This window comes from Microtus oregoni, unplaced genomic scaffold (assembly GCF_018167655.1).
Source record: "Microtus oregoni isolate MIOR12 unplaced genomic scaffold, Mior012 000016F_ref0000370, whole genome shotgun sequence".
In the NCBI taxonomy this organism is placed as follows: Eukaryota; Metazoa; Chordata; class Mammalia; order Rodentia; family Cricetidae; genus Microtus; species Microtus oregoni.
Window position 1 is genome coordinate 35,141,327 of NW_024543075.1, and position 20,205 is coordinate 35,161,531.

Here is a 20,205-nt window from a genome sequence, read left to right on the forward strand (position 1 = left end):
TCCCATGTGCTATGCAGGGTGCATTTGTTCATTTGCTTACAGAGTTGTAAAGGAGCTGTATGGTGGCTCATGCCCATATATTATTATATATTATATATAATAATATATATATATTAGCCCTTGGAAGAATGAGGCAGGAGGACTGCCATGAGTTCAAGGCCTGCCTGGGCTACAGAGTCTTTAGAAAACAATGTAAGCATTCACTGGGTACCAGTCATTGTACTAAACTGGAGAGCAGTGAGCTGCTGACCTTGCTGGCACAGGGCTCACACTCCTGACACTGAATCAGATCCTCCAACACTACTGATAATAACGGAGAAACACAGAATGCTGGAGAATTCCAGCACTCCGAGAGGGTGGGGCACTACCTGAGGAAGTGACCAGAGGATGATCAAGAACTGACTGTGTTCTAAAGTGAAGGCGTGACAGCAGAGGAAGCAGGAAGAGCCTCAGTAATTAGAGGAAAAGAGAAAAGGTCAAAGCCGTCACACCAAAGTGCACAGTCCAAATGTTCAATTGATAAAGGTATGAACCAAGCATGGTAGTCTGTGAGAGAGTGTTTGGGGAGGGGCGTACTGAAGAGATGCCTCTTCACTTGCTGCTCCTGCATCTTTGCAGAGAAACCGAAATTCAGTTTCCAGGACCCATGTCAGGTGGCCCATCATCCTGATGCTCTCTGCTGGACTCTGAGGGCACTGCATGCACATGTATGCACACACACACACAACACATGCTTGAATGTACACATACACAAATAAAATTAAAACTAAATCCTTAAAAAAAAATTTTAAAACTATGATTCTAACCGGTCACTGATGGTGCACGCTTTTAATTCCAGCAATCAGGAGGCAGAGGCAGGCGGATCTCCGGATCTCCGTGAGTTCAAGGCCAGCCTGGTCTACAAGAGCTAGTTCCAGGACAGGCACCAAAAACTACAGAGAAACCCTGTATCGAAAATCAGAAAGAAAGAAAGAAAGAAAGAAAGAAAGAAAGAAAGAAGAAAATAAAGGAAGATTGTTCCAAGGATAAGCCTGGAAAGAGGTGAGGTGACAGACACCAGACACAAAAGCTGGACATGGGAGGATTCCATCATTAATGAATGCCAAAACAGGCAACGTGTAGACAAGTACTTGCCTAGAGCTGTGGCGGAGGAGATTATGAATGCTATAGAATCAAATTTGATTCTATAACATTAACAAAAACATCCTAAACTTGGTTGTGGTGATGGTTATACCAAACTATCCATATCAAAACCCACCAAACTATAAGGTTAAATAGGTAAATTGCACAGAATGTGAATTTGGTGCCAACACTGCTATTTTTACACACGTTATTTCTTTAAACCACATTGCTGTTTATTTACTGTGCCAGTCATGGTCTTCAGGAGCATGAGGTCCCTGGTGGCTCTTAGCATGAAACCCCTTATTTACTCAAAAGCCCACAGCCTCCAGCTGCTGTGGGATAATGCTCTTGTACACTGTAAAGATTTGTCACTCATGTTAGTTTAATAAAACACTGATTTGCCTGTAGCTGGGCAGGAAGTATAGGTGGAGCTATGAGATTAGGAGAATTCTGGGAAGAGGAAAGGCAGAGATGCAGTCACCATCCAGATGCAGAGAAGCAAGATGAGAATGCCTTACTGAGAAAAGGTACCAAGCCATGTGGCTAAACATAGACAAGAATTATGGGTTAATTTAAGTTGTAAGAGCTAGTTAATAATAAGCCTGAACTAATAGGCCAAACAGTTTGTAATTAATATAAGCCTCTGTTTTTCTTTGGAACTGAACGGCTGTGGGACCAGGTAGGACAGAAACTTCTGTCTACATTCAGCAAGGCATAGTGATGTGCGCCTGTTTTCCTAACCCTACAAAGGTATAGACAGGACAATCAGGAGTTCAAGGTCATTCTTGGCAACTGAGCAAATCTGAGGTCAGAATGGGCTACATAAACCTGTCTCAAACCACCTCCTTTCCCTCCAAAATGATAGGAATGCATATACAGCTCTCTATGATTGATAAATATTATGAAAATCTCTCTGGAAGGCAATTTGGTCATTGCAGCAAATTAAACCTACTGAACTTTCAGGCTTAGCAGTTAAAAAAACTGGCTGTTCTCCCAGAAGACATGGGTTTGATTCCCAGCACCCATGTGGGGGTCCACAACATCTGTAATTCCAGTTCCAGGAGATTTGACCGTCTTCTTGGCCTCTGCAGGCACCAGGGACACACACAGTGCAGAGACATAAAGGCAAACACCATACATATAAAATAAAAGTTTTTATAAACCTACTTAACTTTAAAACAACAAAGGTAGATCTAGTGAGAAAGAACATGAAAAGGCCTCAGCTAAACCTAACTAACAACACCGTTCATGCTCAGTGACAGCTGAGGAATTTTAAGAGTCAAATGTATAGAATTCAATTAATAGAAGAAACCAAGGGGCTCAAAAGATGACTCAGTGGTTAAGAGCACTTGGTGCTCCTACACAAGACCCCAGTTCCGTTCCCATGTGTAACTCCAGGTTCAGGGGCTCTGATGACCTCTTTTGGCCTCCTTTGGCACTGCGTGAATGGGGCACATAGACATGCATGCAGGCAAACACTCATGCACATACATATTTTTAATTTCAGTAACTCTACCAAAAAAAAAACTTTAAAAAAAGAACAGATTTTTTAAGCAAGAAATGCAACTAGTATATGAGTAGCAAACATGGTAAGAAAGTATAGAGAAGGAAAACTGCAGAAATGGGAGGCTGGAAGGGCAGAACACAGAGGCTGCAGGCCTCAGAGGAAACACTGAGCTGGTGTACCATGTGCTTCTCTCTGTGTGTGCTTCCAAAACACAAATGAGAACAAAACAAGGGGGTGCTGCTGGGAAGCACCGGCATCGCCAACGTGAATGTGGCAGTGGCCAATGGATTGCCAGCTTCAATCACATCGCGCGGACGAACCTTTAATACACAGGGCAAGAGCTGACCACAGCAAGGACCAGCGAGCCTCATCAGCCACAGATCTCACGGAAGAATGACTGTCTCAAAAGCCTGCCGAGGCAGAACAACTATTTTGTGTAGCTAGTTAGAAATAAGCTGTTTTCAAAGTAATAACTGGCCTATGTCTTCAATTATTCACCATCAAGTAATCCAAGTATAAGATCTTGTTTCAAAAAGAAGAAGAGGAGAGGGAGGGAGGGGGAGGAGGAAGAAGAGAGGTAGGGAGGGGGAGGAGGAAGAAGAAAGCCCACAAAACTGGAATTTCAAATCCTTTCACTAAAGAAGGAATTTAACAAAATTAACACTCAGGCAAAATATTTCATAAAGAACAACAGACTGCTTAGTCACCTGAGGTCTCAGGAAAACTGGAAGTAAATTCTACCAGTGTGACAAACATCAGGAATGACTATCAGGAAGTAAATGCAGAAGCCAAATATGAAAGTTACTTTTTGGAAATCAGGCTTCAATACAATGAATGTATTTCAGGGCCTTAGACTGTTCAGAGTAATAATCCAGACAAAACCAGAAGACTTGGGGAAAGCAAGCAATGAACACAAACACTAAAGAAGAGAGGCAATCTTAAAGCACTTGAGACAACCAGACGGAAGCAGAGGCAGTCTGAGATTCTCAGAAAGTTTTCAAAGTAACTCCACCCCTGCCTTTAACCATTACTTCCCCTATGTAGAAAATAATAATAATAGTAACTCGGAGAAAGAGGACTTAGTCTTTAAGAGTGCAGCTAAAGGAACACTGCTGGAGGTGCTAAACTGGCTCAGCGGATAAAGGCGCTTGCCACCAGGCCTGAAGACTAAGTTCAATCTCCAGAACCCACAGAGTAGGAAGAGCTGACTTCTCCAAGTGGACCTCTAACCTCCACAAGTGCACCCTCTCCCACCCTCATACAGGCAATAAATACACAGAACGTAATTTAAAAATCATTTTAATCTATTGCCTCGTATTGGCTGAACTGCTTCTGCTCATAGGGCTAACACTGGGATCCAGCAAAGCCACATGAACTCGGACAAACGTCTAGCAAGTGTGTGATTAACAGTTCATATTTTACCGCAGAAGGAGCAGCAGCCCTGACATCTTCTGCCAGCAGCCTTCACACTTTGGGCTTTTTCTCTCCCCAAACCAAATTTCAGAATCTAACCCCAAAGCCCTTGAATAGCAGGATGGCCAGACAGCCAGGAACAGGGCTCACTATTCCACCACACCCTCACTGGCTCCACAACAGTTTTGCTCCAAATTTAGTGGTTCAGTTTGGACTTTCTCAATGCTTCTATCTTTTCTCCCACTTACAGGACTTTAAACTACCAGACTATAATAGTGTTTCAAAACTTAAAATTCAAATCTAAAAACACACTCTACCAAGGGGAACAAACTGCAGCAGCAGGGCAGAGTGTTTCAGAATATGAAGCCAGTGGACCACGACCTCATCACTGACTCAGCCCCCACAAATTCTGATGCTGGAATTCCTCAGTATGTTCCATAATATTCTCTTTGTTTTTATTTTAGAAACAGGGTTTCTGTAGTCCGGGCTGGCCTTGAACTTACTCTACTGCTGAGGGTGACCTTAAACTTTTTTTAATTTCTTTAGATTTATTTATTATGTATAGCGTGTTCTGCCTGCATGCATGCCTGCACAACAGAAGAGGGCAGCAGATCTCATTATGGATGGTTGTGAGCTACCACGAGAGAAGTGAACTCAAGACCTCTCCAGCCCTGACCCTGAACTCTTGATCCTTCTACATCTACCTCCCAAATGCTAGAATCATAGGCATTTATCACCACACCAAACTATTGTCAAAACTTTTAAGATTATGGCTGGGCATGGTGGTGTATATCTTTAATGCCAACATTCTAAAAGGCAGGGGCGGGGGAATCTCTATGAGTCTGAATCCAGCCTGATCTACACAGCAAGGGCTACATAGAGAGGTCTTGTCTCAAAAAACCAAAAGGAAAAAAAAAAACTTAAGGTATCAAGTGTTCAGACATACCTTCGAGCAAAGATTCTCAACCTTCCTAATGCTGCAACCCTTTAATACAGTTCCTCATGCCGTGGTGACCCCCAGCCACAAAATTATTTTGTTGCTACTTCACAGCTGTAATTTTGCTACTGTTATGAATCATGATGCAAGTATCTGATATACTACCCCTAGGTCATGCATGACCCATGGGGTTGAGAATTGCTGCCTTAGGGTGTGTCTGTGATGCCATTCCCAGAGAGGACTAACTGAGGGGAGATGACCCATCCATCCCATAACTGAAGGGAGATGGCCCATCCTAATGTGGATGGTACCATCCCATAACTGAAGGGAGATGACCCATCCCAATGTGAATGACACCATCCCAAACTGAAGGGAGATGACCCATCCGTCCCATAACTGAAGGGAGATGACCCATCCTAATGTGGATGGCACCATCCCATAACTAAAGCGAGACGCCCATCCTAATGTGGATGACACCATCCTGTGGGCTTTAGTCCTAGACTTAGTAAAAAAAAAAAAAAAAAAAAAAAAGTGAAGAAGAGAAAATGAGCTGAGCTCCAGCAATCATTCCTCCCTCTAATCTACTGGTCTTCCCAGATGTGAGCAAGCAGCCTCATCCTCCTGCTGCCAGAGTCCCTAGCCCCTCCTACTGCTAAACCTTCCACACCAGGATGGACTGTATCATAGCAAACCGTGAACCACAGTAAGTATCTCCCCCTTAAGTCACTTCCTGTCAGGTATTTGGTTATAACAACAGGAAAAGGAACTCGTGCACATTCTAGGAGACAACCGGGGGAAGATGTGAAGACATCCCTTAAAAAATCTAGAGTGAGGGGCTGGAGAGATGGCTCAGTGGTTGAGAGCATTGCCTGCTCTTCCAAAGGTTCTGAGTTCAATTCCCAGCAACCACATGGTGGCTCACAACCATCTGTAATGAGGTCTGGTGCCCTCTTCTGGCCTGCAGACATACACACAGACAGAATATTGTATACATAATAAATAAATAAATAAATAAAACCTAGAGTGAAGTTTGCTGTGTAACATCTACACATCAATTATTGGATTATCATCCCCTTTGCTATTCGTATTAACTCCATCACACTCATTCTTTAACAACCGCTGCAGCTCCTGGGAAACCCTAGTTTCCAGGGTGAGTAAAGCATCCCGAGAGAAAACAAACACAGAGTATCACAAACACACTTATTTCAAAGAGGGAAGCAACCTGGAAGTGTCAGTCAGAGAGAAGAGGAAGGGAGGACCAGAAGCTCAACCTCACTCCTTCCCTTCTTCTGAGGCCTCCACACCCAGCTTTGTTTGTTTGTTTCTTTCTTTCTTTCTTTGTGTAGCCCTGATCTTGACCTTGATCTCAGAGCTGCACTTGCCTTTGCCTCCCAAGTGCTAGGACTAAAGGCGTGCACCACCAAATCCAGCTTCATACCTGGCTTTGTACCCAACTTCTTAATGCACCCACCAACATGGACTGCCTTGGTCTACTTGTTGCAGACAAAACAAGCAAAGCTGTACATGAAAAAAAGTTAGCATCATACCTTTTCCAAAATGAACTTGTTTAAATATGGCATGTAGCCCTGGTTGGAGACAGGCCCTTCATCGTCATCCCTGAAGTGCTCTTCAAGGGCAACGGGGTCATGTGGAACCTTCAGCACCGTGCACAGGTTATGCGAAAGGACCTAAGAGGGGAAAAAAAAAACAGTGTAAAGACACCCACTTACCACCACACAAGCCCTAACTGTGTGAACACAACACAGTGGCCCCTGGCTCCCGCAAGGTCATTTCATATTAACTGGTCTACATTAAGGAGGAAAGAGAGCAGTGGCAACAGAAAGTGTTCAAAATTAAACTTTTCCCTGTGTCAAGTTCCCCTTGGATGTCGGAACTTGTTTACAGAAAGAACCTGGCAAAACGCTATAAAGCATTTTGGAGAAGATGTTTGACCAGGACAAGACACACCTGCTCTGGGCTCATTTCCCATCAACTATATAGAAAGGACCATATTAACACATGAATATATCAAGTGTTAGTTACTAATCTCTAAGTGTACTAATATCTAAGTTTTTATGGCTTTAGGCTAAGTTTAGCATCTGTATAAAAAGACACAAGACAGTCAGTCAGCCAAAACACATCTGTAATCCCAGTGCTTAGCACTTGACAGGTTTCAACAGGAAACTGTGAGTTAGTCAGCCTGGGCAGCAAAGTTCAGGCCAGACTGGGCTACCTTGTCTCAAAACCAAAATGGAAAAATAATCACAGATAGACCAAAAAAAAAGAAGTCTGGGAGCTGGAGATGCTGTTCACCGGCAGAGTGCTTGCCTGGTGTGCAGAGGCCCTGGGTTCTATTCTCACCCAGAGACAAATGAGGGGTGGAGGGGAGAGGAGGGAGGGCAGAGGAAGGGAGAGGAGGAGCTGCCATCCCAGAGCACAGGCAAAGGGCTATTGTTGTGGTACAGTAGTAACCTAAGTGCACACTTCAGCACCCACGAGAGAATCAGCAAGCTCAGTTGTCTTAAGTTTTACATTAAATTAAAACTCGAGTACCTTCCATTTCATTTACACACTGAACAGGTCACGTTACAAAGGCAAGGCTGGACTCTCTCCTCCAACCACTGTAAACCTCCCTAGGTGTCAAATCCCAGGTTAATATAGTTCCTATCTGTTCAATATTAAACATGTAACTACTCTTTGCCATGTTCACTGAGCGGTGGTGGCACATGCCTTTAATCCCACAACTCGGGAGGCAGAGGCAGGAGGATCTCTGTTGATGGCCAGCCTGGTCTACAGAGTGAGGGCCAGGACAACCAGGACTACACGGAGAAACCCTATCTCAGAAAGGGGGGTGGCCACATTCATCCACATAAGCATCTTCAATTTCACTAAGGAGGTCATCTGCTGCATACACTTATTTTCAGCTAGGATCTTTTAGATTAAAGTCTAATCTATAAAAAGAACATTTGCATATCTTCTCTCTATACTGGTTTTGCTTCTCAAAGCGTCATCTGTGTGGAGATCCTTTCATGCATGCTCTACCGGTTTTAAGGAAGTCAATTTACTAATGGGCCTAAGCCCCACAAAGCAGACTTTTACCAACCCTACAACACAGGCGGAGTTCCTCACACAGATCCTGTACATCCCAGCAGAGCCTCCAAGAGAAGCACAGTGGAGCCTTGCACACCAGTCGGCAAACCCTAAATATATTTCTTCCTCTATCTATCAAATATACCCTAATTACCGAACAAGGTTTTGTTAGGTTTGATTTCAATACTGTAAAGTGTTTAGAAATCACAGAGAAAAGTTCTCATGTCAGGCACAGACACCATCCAGACAAAGATCACTTGGGACTTTACCAAGTAAAAATCCCCAACCACTGATTAAATTAGGGTATGTCTATAAAATGTTAAGATCACAATGAAGCTCACTGTACACTGATAGAAAACAATTCCAAGATGAACTACACCTTTTTCTAGGCAGCGTCTGCAGTTCAGACCCTGGAACTGGAGCTACAGGCGACTGTACCGCCATGTGCACGCCGGGAACTGAACCCAGGTCCTCTGCGAGAGCAGCAAGGGCTCTTAGCCATGGAGCCATCTCTCCAGCCCAGCCACATTTTTAAGGGTATAGTATTCAAGTGTCACAAGAGAAATGAAAAGGGAGAAAAAACTATGGAATTCTGAAGGAATACATAGGTAACTAATAAGTGGGAGGCAGGGACAGAAGACAGGATTCACAGCAGCTTCTTTAAAAATTAAAAAAAAAAAGTTTTGTGTTTGTTGTCCAACTTGTTTCCTGTTCTTAGAACAGAACCAAGAGCTTCACACTTGCTAGGCAAGCACTCCACCACTGAGCTACCCCACACTCCATACCTCTCCTTTCGCTTAAGTTTAAAAAACAAAAGAAAAGAAAGAAAAACAAAAGAAGGGAGATGGCTCAGAGAGCTTGCTGCACAGACATAATGGATAACCTGAGTTCAGATCCTAGTACCCATATAAAAAAGCAAGGGGTGGGCCCATGAGTTTGTAACCTAAAGAGAGAAGGGATAGCAGCTGCCTGTAATCCCAGCACTCAGGAGGCTGGGACAGAGGATCCAGGGGACAAGCTAGCTGCATAGAGTAGCTGGAATTGGTTCAGGGTTCAGAGCGCAGAGCAATTAAGGAAGATACACAACATCAACTTGTGTGCATGTGCCCATGTGTACCTAAACCACCACACACACATGCACACGCACACACAATGCACACACACATGCACACGCACACATGCACACGCACACATGCACACGCACACATGCACACACACATGCACACGCACACACATGCACATGCACACGCACACATGCACATACACATGCACACGCACACACATGCACACACACACACGCACATGCACACACACATGCACACACATGCACACACACGCACACGCACATGCACGCACACGCACACACATGCACACACACATGCACGCACACATGCACACGCACACACACACACACACACACTTTGAAAAAATAAATGGGGAGTGTCTGGGGATACAGATTGGTCAGCAGAATTCTTTGTTGACATGCACAAGGCCCTTGGTTTGATGCCCAGCATGGCATGCACCATGCACAGTGCTGCGTGCTTATAATCCTAGCATTTGGATGTGGAGGCAGGTTAATCAGTTCAAAGTCATCCACAACTAAATACTGAGTTCAAGGCTAGCCTGGGACATTTGAGACTTGAGATTCACCCCTCTCAAAAAAAAAGGGGGGGTGTTAAATAAGTAAATAAGGGTGGCTTTTGAGTAGTGAGAGACAAACAGAAAACATTCATATGGAGGAATGGGATATGAAAAATAGCTGACTAAATGAAGCCAAGCTCTCCAGCTAGAGAGAAAGGCTCAGGAGTTAAGAGCTCTCGTTGCTCTTGCAGACCCAGGGTAGATTTGCAGCACCCACACGGTCGTTCACAACCATCCCTAACTCCTTTCCAAGGGACCCCATGCCCTCCTCTGGCCGCCTTTGGCACCAAGCACACACGGTGCACAGACATGAATGCAGGCAAAACGAAAAATGAAAAACCTAATACATTTTTTCTTAAATATTTTTGAAAATAAGATTAAATTGAAAAATATAAAGCAAAGCCTAAGCAAAGTTCATTCTCTCCCACGCCTACCCTGTCTCTGCACTTGGGTCTCCACTGAAAAGTCTGCCATGGCCCTGGGCACCATCTTAGCATCCTTCTCGTCTTAGAAACAGGAAGTACTAGCACAAAGAAATCAAACAGAACTTTCTTGACGAAGGTCAGCAAACAGAACTGAGGGCAGAATTCGGGTTTCATCACCCTTGCCCTGCACTGTCTAGTAACAAACCCGACTCTTCAGTTCTCCGAAGAATGCTGTTCCTGGGAATTCTTCCCACAGCGCCTCTCCCACTTTCAGGAATTCTCATTTTCCCTAATGAATCAGATCAGCTCGTTCTACTTTTTAAAAAAATGCTGCTTGCTGTTTGTATGTGGAGGCGCCCTGTTTGCCCCACGGTCCTGAAGATTTGGATGACTACGCTAGACTTCAGCATTGAACAGCTGAACCGCACTCTGTAAACACAAGGGCAGCTGCATTGACCTCCCACAACTGAGCAACTGAGGTAGGGGTTTTTCTTTCTTTCTTTATTTTTTTCTTTCTTTCTTTCTTTTTTTATTTTATGTGCATTGGTGCTTTGTCTGCATTCACGTCTATGTGAAGGTGTTGGATCCCTGGAGCTTGAGTTACGGCCAGTTGTGAGCTGCCATGTAAGCGCTGGGAATTGAAGCTGTGTTCTCTGGAAGAGCACTCAGCACTCTTGACCACTGACCAACTCCCCAGCCCTCTGAGGTAGCTTTCTTCCCACACTTAATCACATTATAGTAACAAGCACTGTGAACGAGACCTGGGCCTTAGGATGATGTGACTGGTTTGGTCTCAGTATCCTCAGTATAAAATGAGGAGCTGGGTTTAAGTCTAAACTTTGGAAGGAAAAATCCCAATGCTTAATTGTTAATCCAAATTCATTTCATGAATTAATTCCACAAAAAGAGTCACCATTTGGAGTGATGGTTCAGCTTTGTTACAGTTTCTTTTTTTATATATAGTAAGGCTTAGAAAAAAAAGTCTTCAAAGAGTTTAACCACAGAAGTTAACACAAAACAGATGAGAAACTTTCTAAGGGGACATTATCTTTTGTCAACAGTTCTTTTAAAAGTCTAGACAATACCTTGTTTTTGGTTTTTGGTTTCTTAACTTAAAAAAAATATATAAAGAAATCGAAATTTAGGGCTTAGGAAGTCACCCAGTCAGTAGACAGGCTTGCCTCTCAGCCATGAGGACCTGAGCTCCATTGCCAGTCCCACGCAGAAATGTTACTCACGATGACACTTGTAAACCCAGCCTGAGGAGGGGGGTGCAGACAGGCAGAAATCCCTGGGGCTTGCTGGCCAGCCAGTCAAGCCTAATGGTGAGTACCAGGACAAGAGACCCTGTCTCAAAAGAAGTTAACAGTATTCCTGAAGATGACACCAAGGTTCTCCTTTGGCCTCCACAAACTAGTAAAAAGACGAGAAAGTTTCGTAAACCCCCACAGCAGCCTGGGCCTTTAGAGTAGACCCTCAGCATCCACTCGTTTACCTCAGAGACTGCGAGGAAAAGTAAGGTCTAGAGCTATTTTATCAAATGAAGATATTAAGTCTGAGGATTAGAAGATGTGCCCCAAATCCATCTTGCATGTCCTGATACTGGCATTAGAACAGAAACCAATCACTCTGGTCTTTCCTTGTGCCACCTTCTCTCTCCTGGTAGATTGCCTTGCCTATGAAGAGAGAACTCCAAAGACACACTGTGGCTAGGCTTCATGGATGGGCTAGTGCCCCCTCGGCCCCACCAGTCAGGTCCCCAGGGCCCAGCAAGGTGACAGGCACTCAGCAGAGCTGAGTCAACCCCTGTACTGAAGAACCACTACAAACCCAACCAACCTCTGTGTGGAAACGCTCTCCTCCCAGCACAGGCTCTGAGGAAACCACTCCCATAAGAATCAGCCCTTTCTCCACACGAGAAAGCAGAAAAACAGATCGAACAAAAGCAATCAGAAGCAAAAAAGACTGCAAGCCCCTATTTGTAAAAGGATTGCCATGAGCTGCTCTAGCTGGAGCCTGAAACGCTGAATTTATCCCACTTCAGACGCCCGCTCCTTCAAAGGCCATTCTCCAGCACCCACATGACTGCTAAGCAATTTTCCTCTCTGTCCCTTCGTCTGAAGAATAAATCATTGTTACACAATAAAATATCCACATCCATGCCAGAAACTCATCTCTCTGGGCCCTTGATGGCAGCCTGCTGCTGACCCCGCAGGGCCTCTGCTCTGAGATGTCCTGTGTGTGGCCTCTGGGCATGGCTTGCATTTTTGCTTTTAAGCATTTTTGCCCCAGCTATCATAAAAATGAAATCAAGGATGGTGGGCGACTAAACAGGGTTTAGCCAAACACACTACTGCTGAATGTTCACCCTCTTCCCTCCCAAAGATGTAGAGATTCTGAAGGCTTCTTTGAAACGCACCCCCAGTCACACACACTTCCCTATACAGGATGTGCGCAATGGGCGAGATCAGCACAGAGAAAAGGGGGTGGGGACCGCTATTCCAAACACTTGCACAATTACAGAACCGTAATTCATAACGGGCGATCTTTTTCAAAACACGAAAATTCCTGTCTGACTTATAAAATTTCAAGCTAATGGCAAGTTACCAGAAAATTCTCCCTAACAATAAGGCCGAATGATCAACTTCCTACGTCGTCGATGCCCTGCCTCGAAGCATTGTCTAACATTAGTCCTGCCCCTTTCCCCATGGAGTCAGCTCCCCTTCTGCCAGCAGCTTCACCTCCTGCTTATCCCTGTTGTGTCTCGTCTGCTCCTTTTAAGTTGTTTCCATTCTATTCAGCCTCAAAAAGGAAAAAAGGAAAAAGAACAAAACTCTCAGTCCAAGTACAACCAATTACCATCCTAGACACTTTTACCAAATAAACCTCCAAATGCTACTTGTGCCAAAGGCCTACAGAATTAGAAGCCAGAGAAGCATCCGAGCTCCACACCCGTCTTCCCACAGCCAGCTCAAAAGGACTAGCGTGGGGCCAAGGGCGCAGCAGCCCTAAGAGAGGGAGTGAGACAGGGAGCGTCTCGAACCCCAACCACATCTCGATGCCTTCCAGGGAAAATGCACCACTGTGCTGCGCAGGTGCCACTGGGTCACATTCTAAATGAAAAGCCTTTAATAAATTATTTGGGGTGAATTCATCAACTTCATCAGCAACTTACTAGAAAACGCTGGTAAATTTCATCTTAAAAGGCTTTAAACATTCTCTTTCAGGAAAAAGATACCCAAGCAAACGAAAAGGCTAATGCCACAATTACTTAATGCCACTCTTAGAGATTTTTTAAAAAATAAAAGGAACATATAATAGCAAAATGAGCAATGGGCATAGATAGAGAACTCACAAAGCAAACTGAAAACTAAACACTGTAAGCTATTTTCCAAGTTCAGGTTAAGACTGGACATCTGAAGCCTAAAGCTAGCTGCTGTGTGTGATTTTTGGTCTGGCTTATGTCTTTACAGCTTTATTTTTTTATTAATTGTGCACATGTTGGGAGTGGGGATGGGGCAAAGGGTGTGAATGTCACGGCACACGTAGCAGTCAAAGGGCAACCTGTAGGAGTTGTTTCTCTTCTTTTAACATGTTGCTCCCAGAGACCAAACAGACTGTTGGGCTTGAGAGCAAGTCCCTTCACTGCCCCACCTCACTGGCCCCAACATTTGATCATTTCCCGGGAGGGGGAAGGCACACGCGTGCACAGTGGAAGTACGGAGATCAGAGGGGGCTAGGTTCTCTTCTTTCCATCACGCGGATGCTAGAGACTAAACTGAGGTCGTCAGGGTTGGCAGCAGGCACCTTCACCCACTGAGCTTTCTCATCTGTCTATAAAGGAACTTTTAAACATTTGGTTAAGGTAGTAGTAGCTTTTACAAGGAAACTACACTTAAGGAGTTACAGCTATGTGTGTAGCACTCGCCTTTAATCCCAGCACTCAGAAGGCAGAGGCAGGCAGATCTCTGAGTTCAAGGCCAGCCTGGTCTACCCAGTAAGACCCTGTCTCAAAAAGAAGCCCTAAACTATGTATACTGCGTGGAGATCATCCTCTGAATTGTTTCTTGTTCTGCTGCTTGTTGATTCTGGAGGGGTTGTTGTTGCTCTTCTTCATGTTGGAATTTTTTGGATGGCCGGATATTGGTTGTTCTGTTTCTAAGACTCAGTCTTTGAAGCCCAGCAGACTGACCAAGGGTGACTGTAAACTCCTGATCCTCTACCTTCAAGTACTGTAACTACAAGAGTGCACCAGCCACCGTGCCCGGCTACTTTATTATTTCCGTGATTTTATACCTTGGAGTGTACTACAAAAAGATCAATTTCTACCCTTTCTTCAAAAATAAATGAATCAGTGAACAAATAAATGATGGGATACTTAGCCTTACTAATGTGGATTAAAATAAGCTTCCCTTTTTACTGAGTAACATCAGATACTTAAGCAACAACACAGCATCGATTACTCACAGACTCAGTCTTTGCCCTGCCAATGTCTGGTGCCGGAAAACGCAGAGCCGCCGTTCTGCCTACCGCACAACTGACAGGCGGGGACAGAGATGACAGAGATGTGACCTATGCTTTGGGGCATGGCTGGAGGAAAACAAAAACATCTCAAAAATCTATGAATAAAAACCAGTAAAATAAAGCAAAATACACTCCTAAGTGTTGAGAAGGATGGGATTTGTATCCGTGTGCTATGATACTGAAAGATGCTCCCAGCACAATGCTCAAGAAGGGAGTCACAAAAGCACAGAAAAGAAGATCCTACTTACATAACAGCATGTATGTCTGTCTCAAATTTTATATACTATATGTGTGTGTGTATGCATACATACATACGCCTGGGTATCTGCACACATGTGTGCATGCACAGATACTGGGAAAGGATTATTAAAAAAACGCGATCACCAGATATGGCAGTGTACACTGAGGGAGAGTTGAGGCAGGAGGACAAGAGTTTTATGTCAATCTGGGCCCCACAATGAGCTCCAGGTTGCAGTGACACCCTGCCCCCCCCCAAAAAAAAAGGCATCCGTAGAAGAAAATTCCAATAGGTTTCTCATCTGTGACTTGCACCATTGTTCACATTCCTTAATGACAGGGCCCTTCATCCATCTGTACAAACCCAGAAAAACTAATAAAGTACTTCATAGAAACTAGCCAACAAACATGGCTAAGACAAGGGCACTTGAAATCTTTCAAGATTCTTTTCTTTGATTCTCCTTACACATATGGGCACTTTCCATTTATTCTGCTATGCCTCCAGAGAGAACTTTTAACTGCAACTTCTACTTCAGATAACTTTCAGAAGTATTAGTTATTAACACTGTTGGAGCTGCTCAAGCATAATTCACCAGGCTGGAGATGTAGCGAGGCAGTCTCATTCCTTGACACTCAGTATAGTGCCTGCCACATGGGGTGGGAGAGACCTCAGGTACAGAGGCTTCTATCCTAACCAGCCTTCTGGCTAATATCCAATGGCTCCTCAAAAATGCAGGAAACCCAGCCGGGCGGTGGTGGCGCACGCCTTTAATCCCAGCACTCGGGAGGCAGAGGCAGGCGGATCTCTGTGAGTTCGAGACCAGCCTGGTCTACAAGAGCTAGTTCCAGGACAGGCTCCAAAACCACAGAGAAACCCTGTCTCGAAAAACCAAAAAAAAAAAAAAAAATGCAGGAAACCCCAGAAAGTATCAAGCCCCAAATATACCATATTTTCCTCATGTATCAATAATGAAATTTAATTTACAAATTAAGTCCAGCAAAAGATTAACAATAGCCTGAATAATGATAACAATAATAATAATAAATGAACAATTAAATCAATATACTATAATAAGTTATTTAAAACTTGCGAAGTATTTATTTCTGAAATTTTCCATTTGGTATTTTAGGCTATAACTGATCATGAGTAACAGAAGCCATAAAAAGTAAAACTCCAGGGATAAGAGGCAGGAGAGAGGGAGAAGTACCCTATGTCTTAATCCCCCATTTAAGAGATAAAATACAGCAGTAGAGGGCTGGAGCAATGGCTCCTGGCTAAGGCACTTGATGCCAAGCTTCACAACCCGAGCTCCTTTCCCAGAACCCACATGGTGGAAAGAGTTACCCTCCAATCTCCACGCACATGCTAAAACATGCACATACCCCTCCATCCACAAAGTAATTAAATGAAAAAAAAATAACAGAAAAGTCACCTAAGAAAGGACTTCAGGATTTTAATCCAGTCCAGCCTATCAAAGTCTGTATCAAACAGCTCTCACTCTGTCACTGAGACCCGGGTCAGCTGCCCACAGCTCTATCAACTCCCGGGCAACAGCCACCTGGACTCACGTGCATCATCCTGTGACTGGAAAGAACTGCGGGGCTCTGCTCCTTGAGGGCAGACTGTGCCCCTCTTCCCACAGCTCACTGAAAAGGCAACACTTCCCAATGCTGTCTCTACACTCAGAACTACTACTTTTCTTCCTGACACGGGAGGGAGTAGGAGGTCTGGAACTAAAAGCCACGTGGAACTCTGCCACAAAGTTCAATTTCTAAAGTCTCCTCCTAAACCACCTTTCTTCTTTCCACACAAAAGTTAATATACGCATTTTTCCTAGTAAATGTTTTTCCTCTCAACTGCTGAGAACTGCAGCATCAAGTAGACTGGAAGTTACAGGATATTCTAGTCCCAGCTATCCAGGTGACAGAGCGGAAGATCCTGTGAGCCATCAGTTCTAGGCCAACCTGGGCAAAACAGTGAGAACCCCATTTCAGCTCAGTACTATAACCTGCCAGCCCTAGGATGCTGAGGAAGAGGATCATCCTGAGTTTTAGGCCAGTGTGGACTATACAGAAAGTTCCAGGCCACAGTGGACTAGCGTGTGAGACTTTGTCTCAAACAAAAAGGAAGAGTGGGATGAGAAGAAATAACAGGCGCTGAGACACAGGTTATACTTCGGTTTCTGTTGCGAGATAGGAGAGAGAAAGAACCCAGCAGCTCTGATCTCCTCCTGTTCACTGACAGGAGGAAGATCCTGGACACTCCTCGGCTGGGCAGGATGAGAAAGCTTGGTGGCAAGCTTAGAAAACAGGTACCTGTAGCTTCGTTACTGTGTGCCTGTGGTAGAGATACCCAAAGGAAGTGGGGCTCAGGAAGGTTGTAAGCTCTGAGTTTTAAGGTCAGAAATGCTGGGTTGAGGTGATTGGACAACACCAACAGTGCCCTGAGATTCACGTATTGTCTTCGATAAGACAAGAGTTTACACCTATTTTTTTAAGATTTATTTCTTTTATGTGCATCAGTGTTTTATCTGTGTGTGTGTCTCTGTGTGTGTGTACACCGTATGTATATGTGTGTGTCTGTGGGTGTATGTACACTGTGTGTTTGTGTGTGTGCGTAGTATCCACAGAGGTCAAAAGCAGCATCAGGTCCCCCCTTCTTGAGCCCCTTCCCACATGTATTTTTTTAAGCACAAAATTCCCAGGTCATCACACTGAACATTTTGTAGCAAAAAAATAGGCACCAGAAATAAGCCTCACCTCACTCTAACCCACTTTAAGGTTTGGACGTATCTGGTGTTCTTTTTATTTAGAAAGCTAGCCTTACTCTTCTGTTTGGGAAATGTCACAACTATTTACATATGCTATCTTCTTTGAGGCAGGGTCTCGCTAGGTTTCCAAACAAGCCTTCTCATTCTCAGTCCTCCCGTCCCAGCAGAGATAGACTCGGACTCCCACCAGGCTGCCTTCCAACACCTCCGAGTAGGCTCACTTTGGATTTGAATGCCCTAACCTTGCTTTTTGAAATTAGAATTTTTGGTTTCCCAACATAAAGAGCTTCTAGCACAATGGTTTTAGCAGGAAACGCAGTCGGCAGGATTAGGAACGCAATGCTATTCATGCCAAGAACATGAGAATTAACCTGGGCTTTGTATCTGAGCTCCACACAGACCGAGGCCTTCCCTGCAGTTTGCTTCCTTGTGTTTTCAGCTTACTACTCTTGCATGGTCAATTACTTTAACAATCCAGGTTAAACTTTTGAAACTAGATGCCTGCATAGGAATAAAATACGAGATAGTATTCAAAACTATGCAAACCAACACCAAGTTAAAGAATAAGAAACAACTGATTCAAGATATTTCAAGCCTAATGGTTGTCCTGTAATCCCACTTCTTGGGAGGCTAACACAGGTGCATTTGTGAGTTTGAGGCCAACCTGGGCTACAGAAGAGACCCTACTGGGGGAGAATAAGAATGAGTACCTATCAATGAGAAAATGAGACGCAAACTACCCACACTGCCCCTCTGAAAGTGATTTTATTTGGATCCTTACTGGAGTTGTTTCTAAAAACAACAGACAGGAAGTGGAGCCGGTACCCTTATTTTAAGACATTCTCAGCACTAACATGTAATTCACACTGAAGCCATAATTGCAAACTAAACTTTATAATAGAGGGTGCAAAATATCACTTGAGTTTGCTATATTTAAGGGGAAAACACTCTATAACACTATATATAACTATATAATCATTACATAACAGTAGCAGTATTAATTTAAGGTACATTGTGAACTTTGGAAGGAGCAGAAGGGCAGAGAACTAGTGTGAGCCAAGAGAGACTTTACGTTTTGTAAGTGCCATTTTTTAGTCTTAGGAATTTTAGACCATTTGTACATATGAACTATGACAGTTCCTTTTAAGTAGTTAAGTGATAACCTTTATATTATTGTGTGCTGGTGTTACATAGACTTCTTAGCAAAAGACGACCGATGAAATGCTAAAGAATGTGACGACAGTTGTTTTTTTGTTTGTTTGTTTTGGTTTGGTTTTTTTTTTTTTTTTTTTTTTTTTTTTTTGGTTTTTTGAGACAGGGTTTCTCTGTAGCTTTGGTGCCTGTCCTGGAACTAGCTCTTGTAGACCAGGCTGGCCTCGAACTCCCAGAGATCCGCCTGCCTCCCGAGTGCTGGGATTAAAGACAGTTTTTAAATAACCGCAGAATAAAGATTAATCCGAGGTCAGCGAGATGGTTCAGTAGGGAAAGGCATTTGCCATGAAGCCTGCCTGACAAGCTGAGTTTGATCCCTGGGACCCACATGTAGAAGGGGAGAGCCAACTCTCCCAAGTTGTCCCCTGACCTCTGCGTATACACCGTGACCTGCTCACACACTCACCTAAAGAAATACACAACTAAAATGTAACAGAAGAGTAAGTATTCCCTCTATTTCAAACAATATGCCCTGGGTGGGAAGTCCTTCTGTCTGTGTTTTGCTTTTATTGGTTAATGAATAAATCTGTTTCGGCCAGTGGCTTAGCAGAATAGGGCAAGGCGGGAGTTCCAAGCAGAGAGAGGAGAGAGTAGGCAGAGTCAATGAGACGCCAGTAGCTGCCTCTGGGGACAAACACCTCCGCTGGAACCCACGACCTTGTGGTGATGTTCAGATTAATGGAGATGGGTTAGTTTAGGATATAAGAGCAAGCTAGAAATACGCTTAAGTGATTGGCCAAGCAGTGATTTAAATAATATAGTTTCTGTGTGATTATTTGGGGAGTCTGGGTGGCCGGGTAACTAACAAGCCGCCTCCAACACCCAAACCTATTTCAATTATGACTTCTGAGAACTTATACCCTGATCTAAAAGCAATGTCTATTTCAAAGGGCAGATTACTAAGGTCTCCTAAAGTATGGAAATTGTCTCACATTTAAAAATAACGCAATGGGGGGCTGGAGAGATGGCTCAGCGGTTAAGAGCATTGCCTGTTCTTCCAAAGGTCCTGAGTTCAATTCCTAGCAACCACATCATCTAATGAGATCTGGTGCCCTGTTTTGGCCTGTAGGCATAATGCAGACAGAATACTGTACACATAATAAATAAATAAACCTTAAAAAAAATAAGGCACTGGGAAGACAGAAGCAGGCAAATAAATCTCTGTGAGGTCGAGGCCAGCCTGGTCTACAGAGTGAGTCCCACGACAGCCAGGGCTATATAGTAAGACCCTAGTGGGGAGGTGGGGCTGGAGGGTTGGAGGGGAATTACAGCAGCGAGTACTCTCCAGCACTATGATTAAAGTTTTTAAAAAAGGAACTTAACTTA

At 44.0% G+C, this 20,205-nt stretch overlaps 1 protein-coding gene across 1 annotated transcript in view; it reads right to left on the minus strand.

The window, feature by feature from the left end:
• Swap70 (switching B cell complex subunit SWAP70) overlaps nucleotides 1-20,205 on the minus strand; it is a 62,471-nt gene that overhangs the window by 36,030 nt on the left and 6,236 nt on the right. Inside the window, exon 2 of the mRNA XM_041667081.1 lies at nucleotides 6,527-6,667. Within this exon, the coding sequence (XP_041523015.1) occupies nucleotides 6,527-6,667 (141 nt within the window). The remainder of the gene's footprint in view (nucleotides 1-6,526; nucleotides 6,668-20,205) is intronic.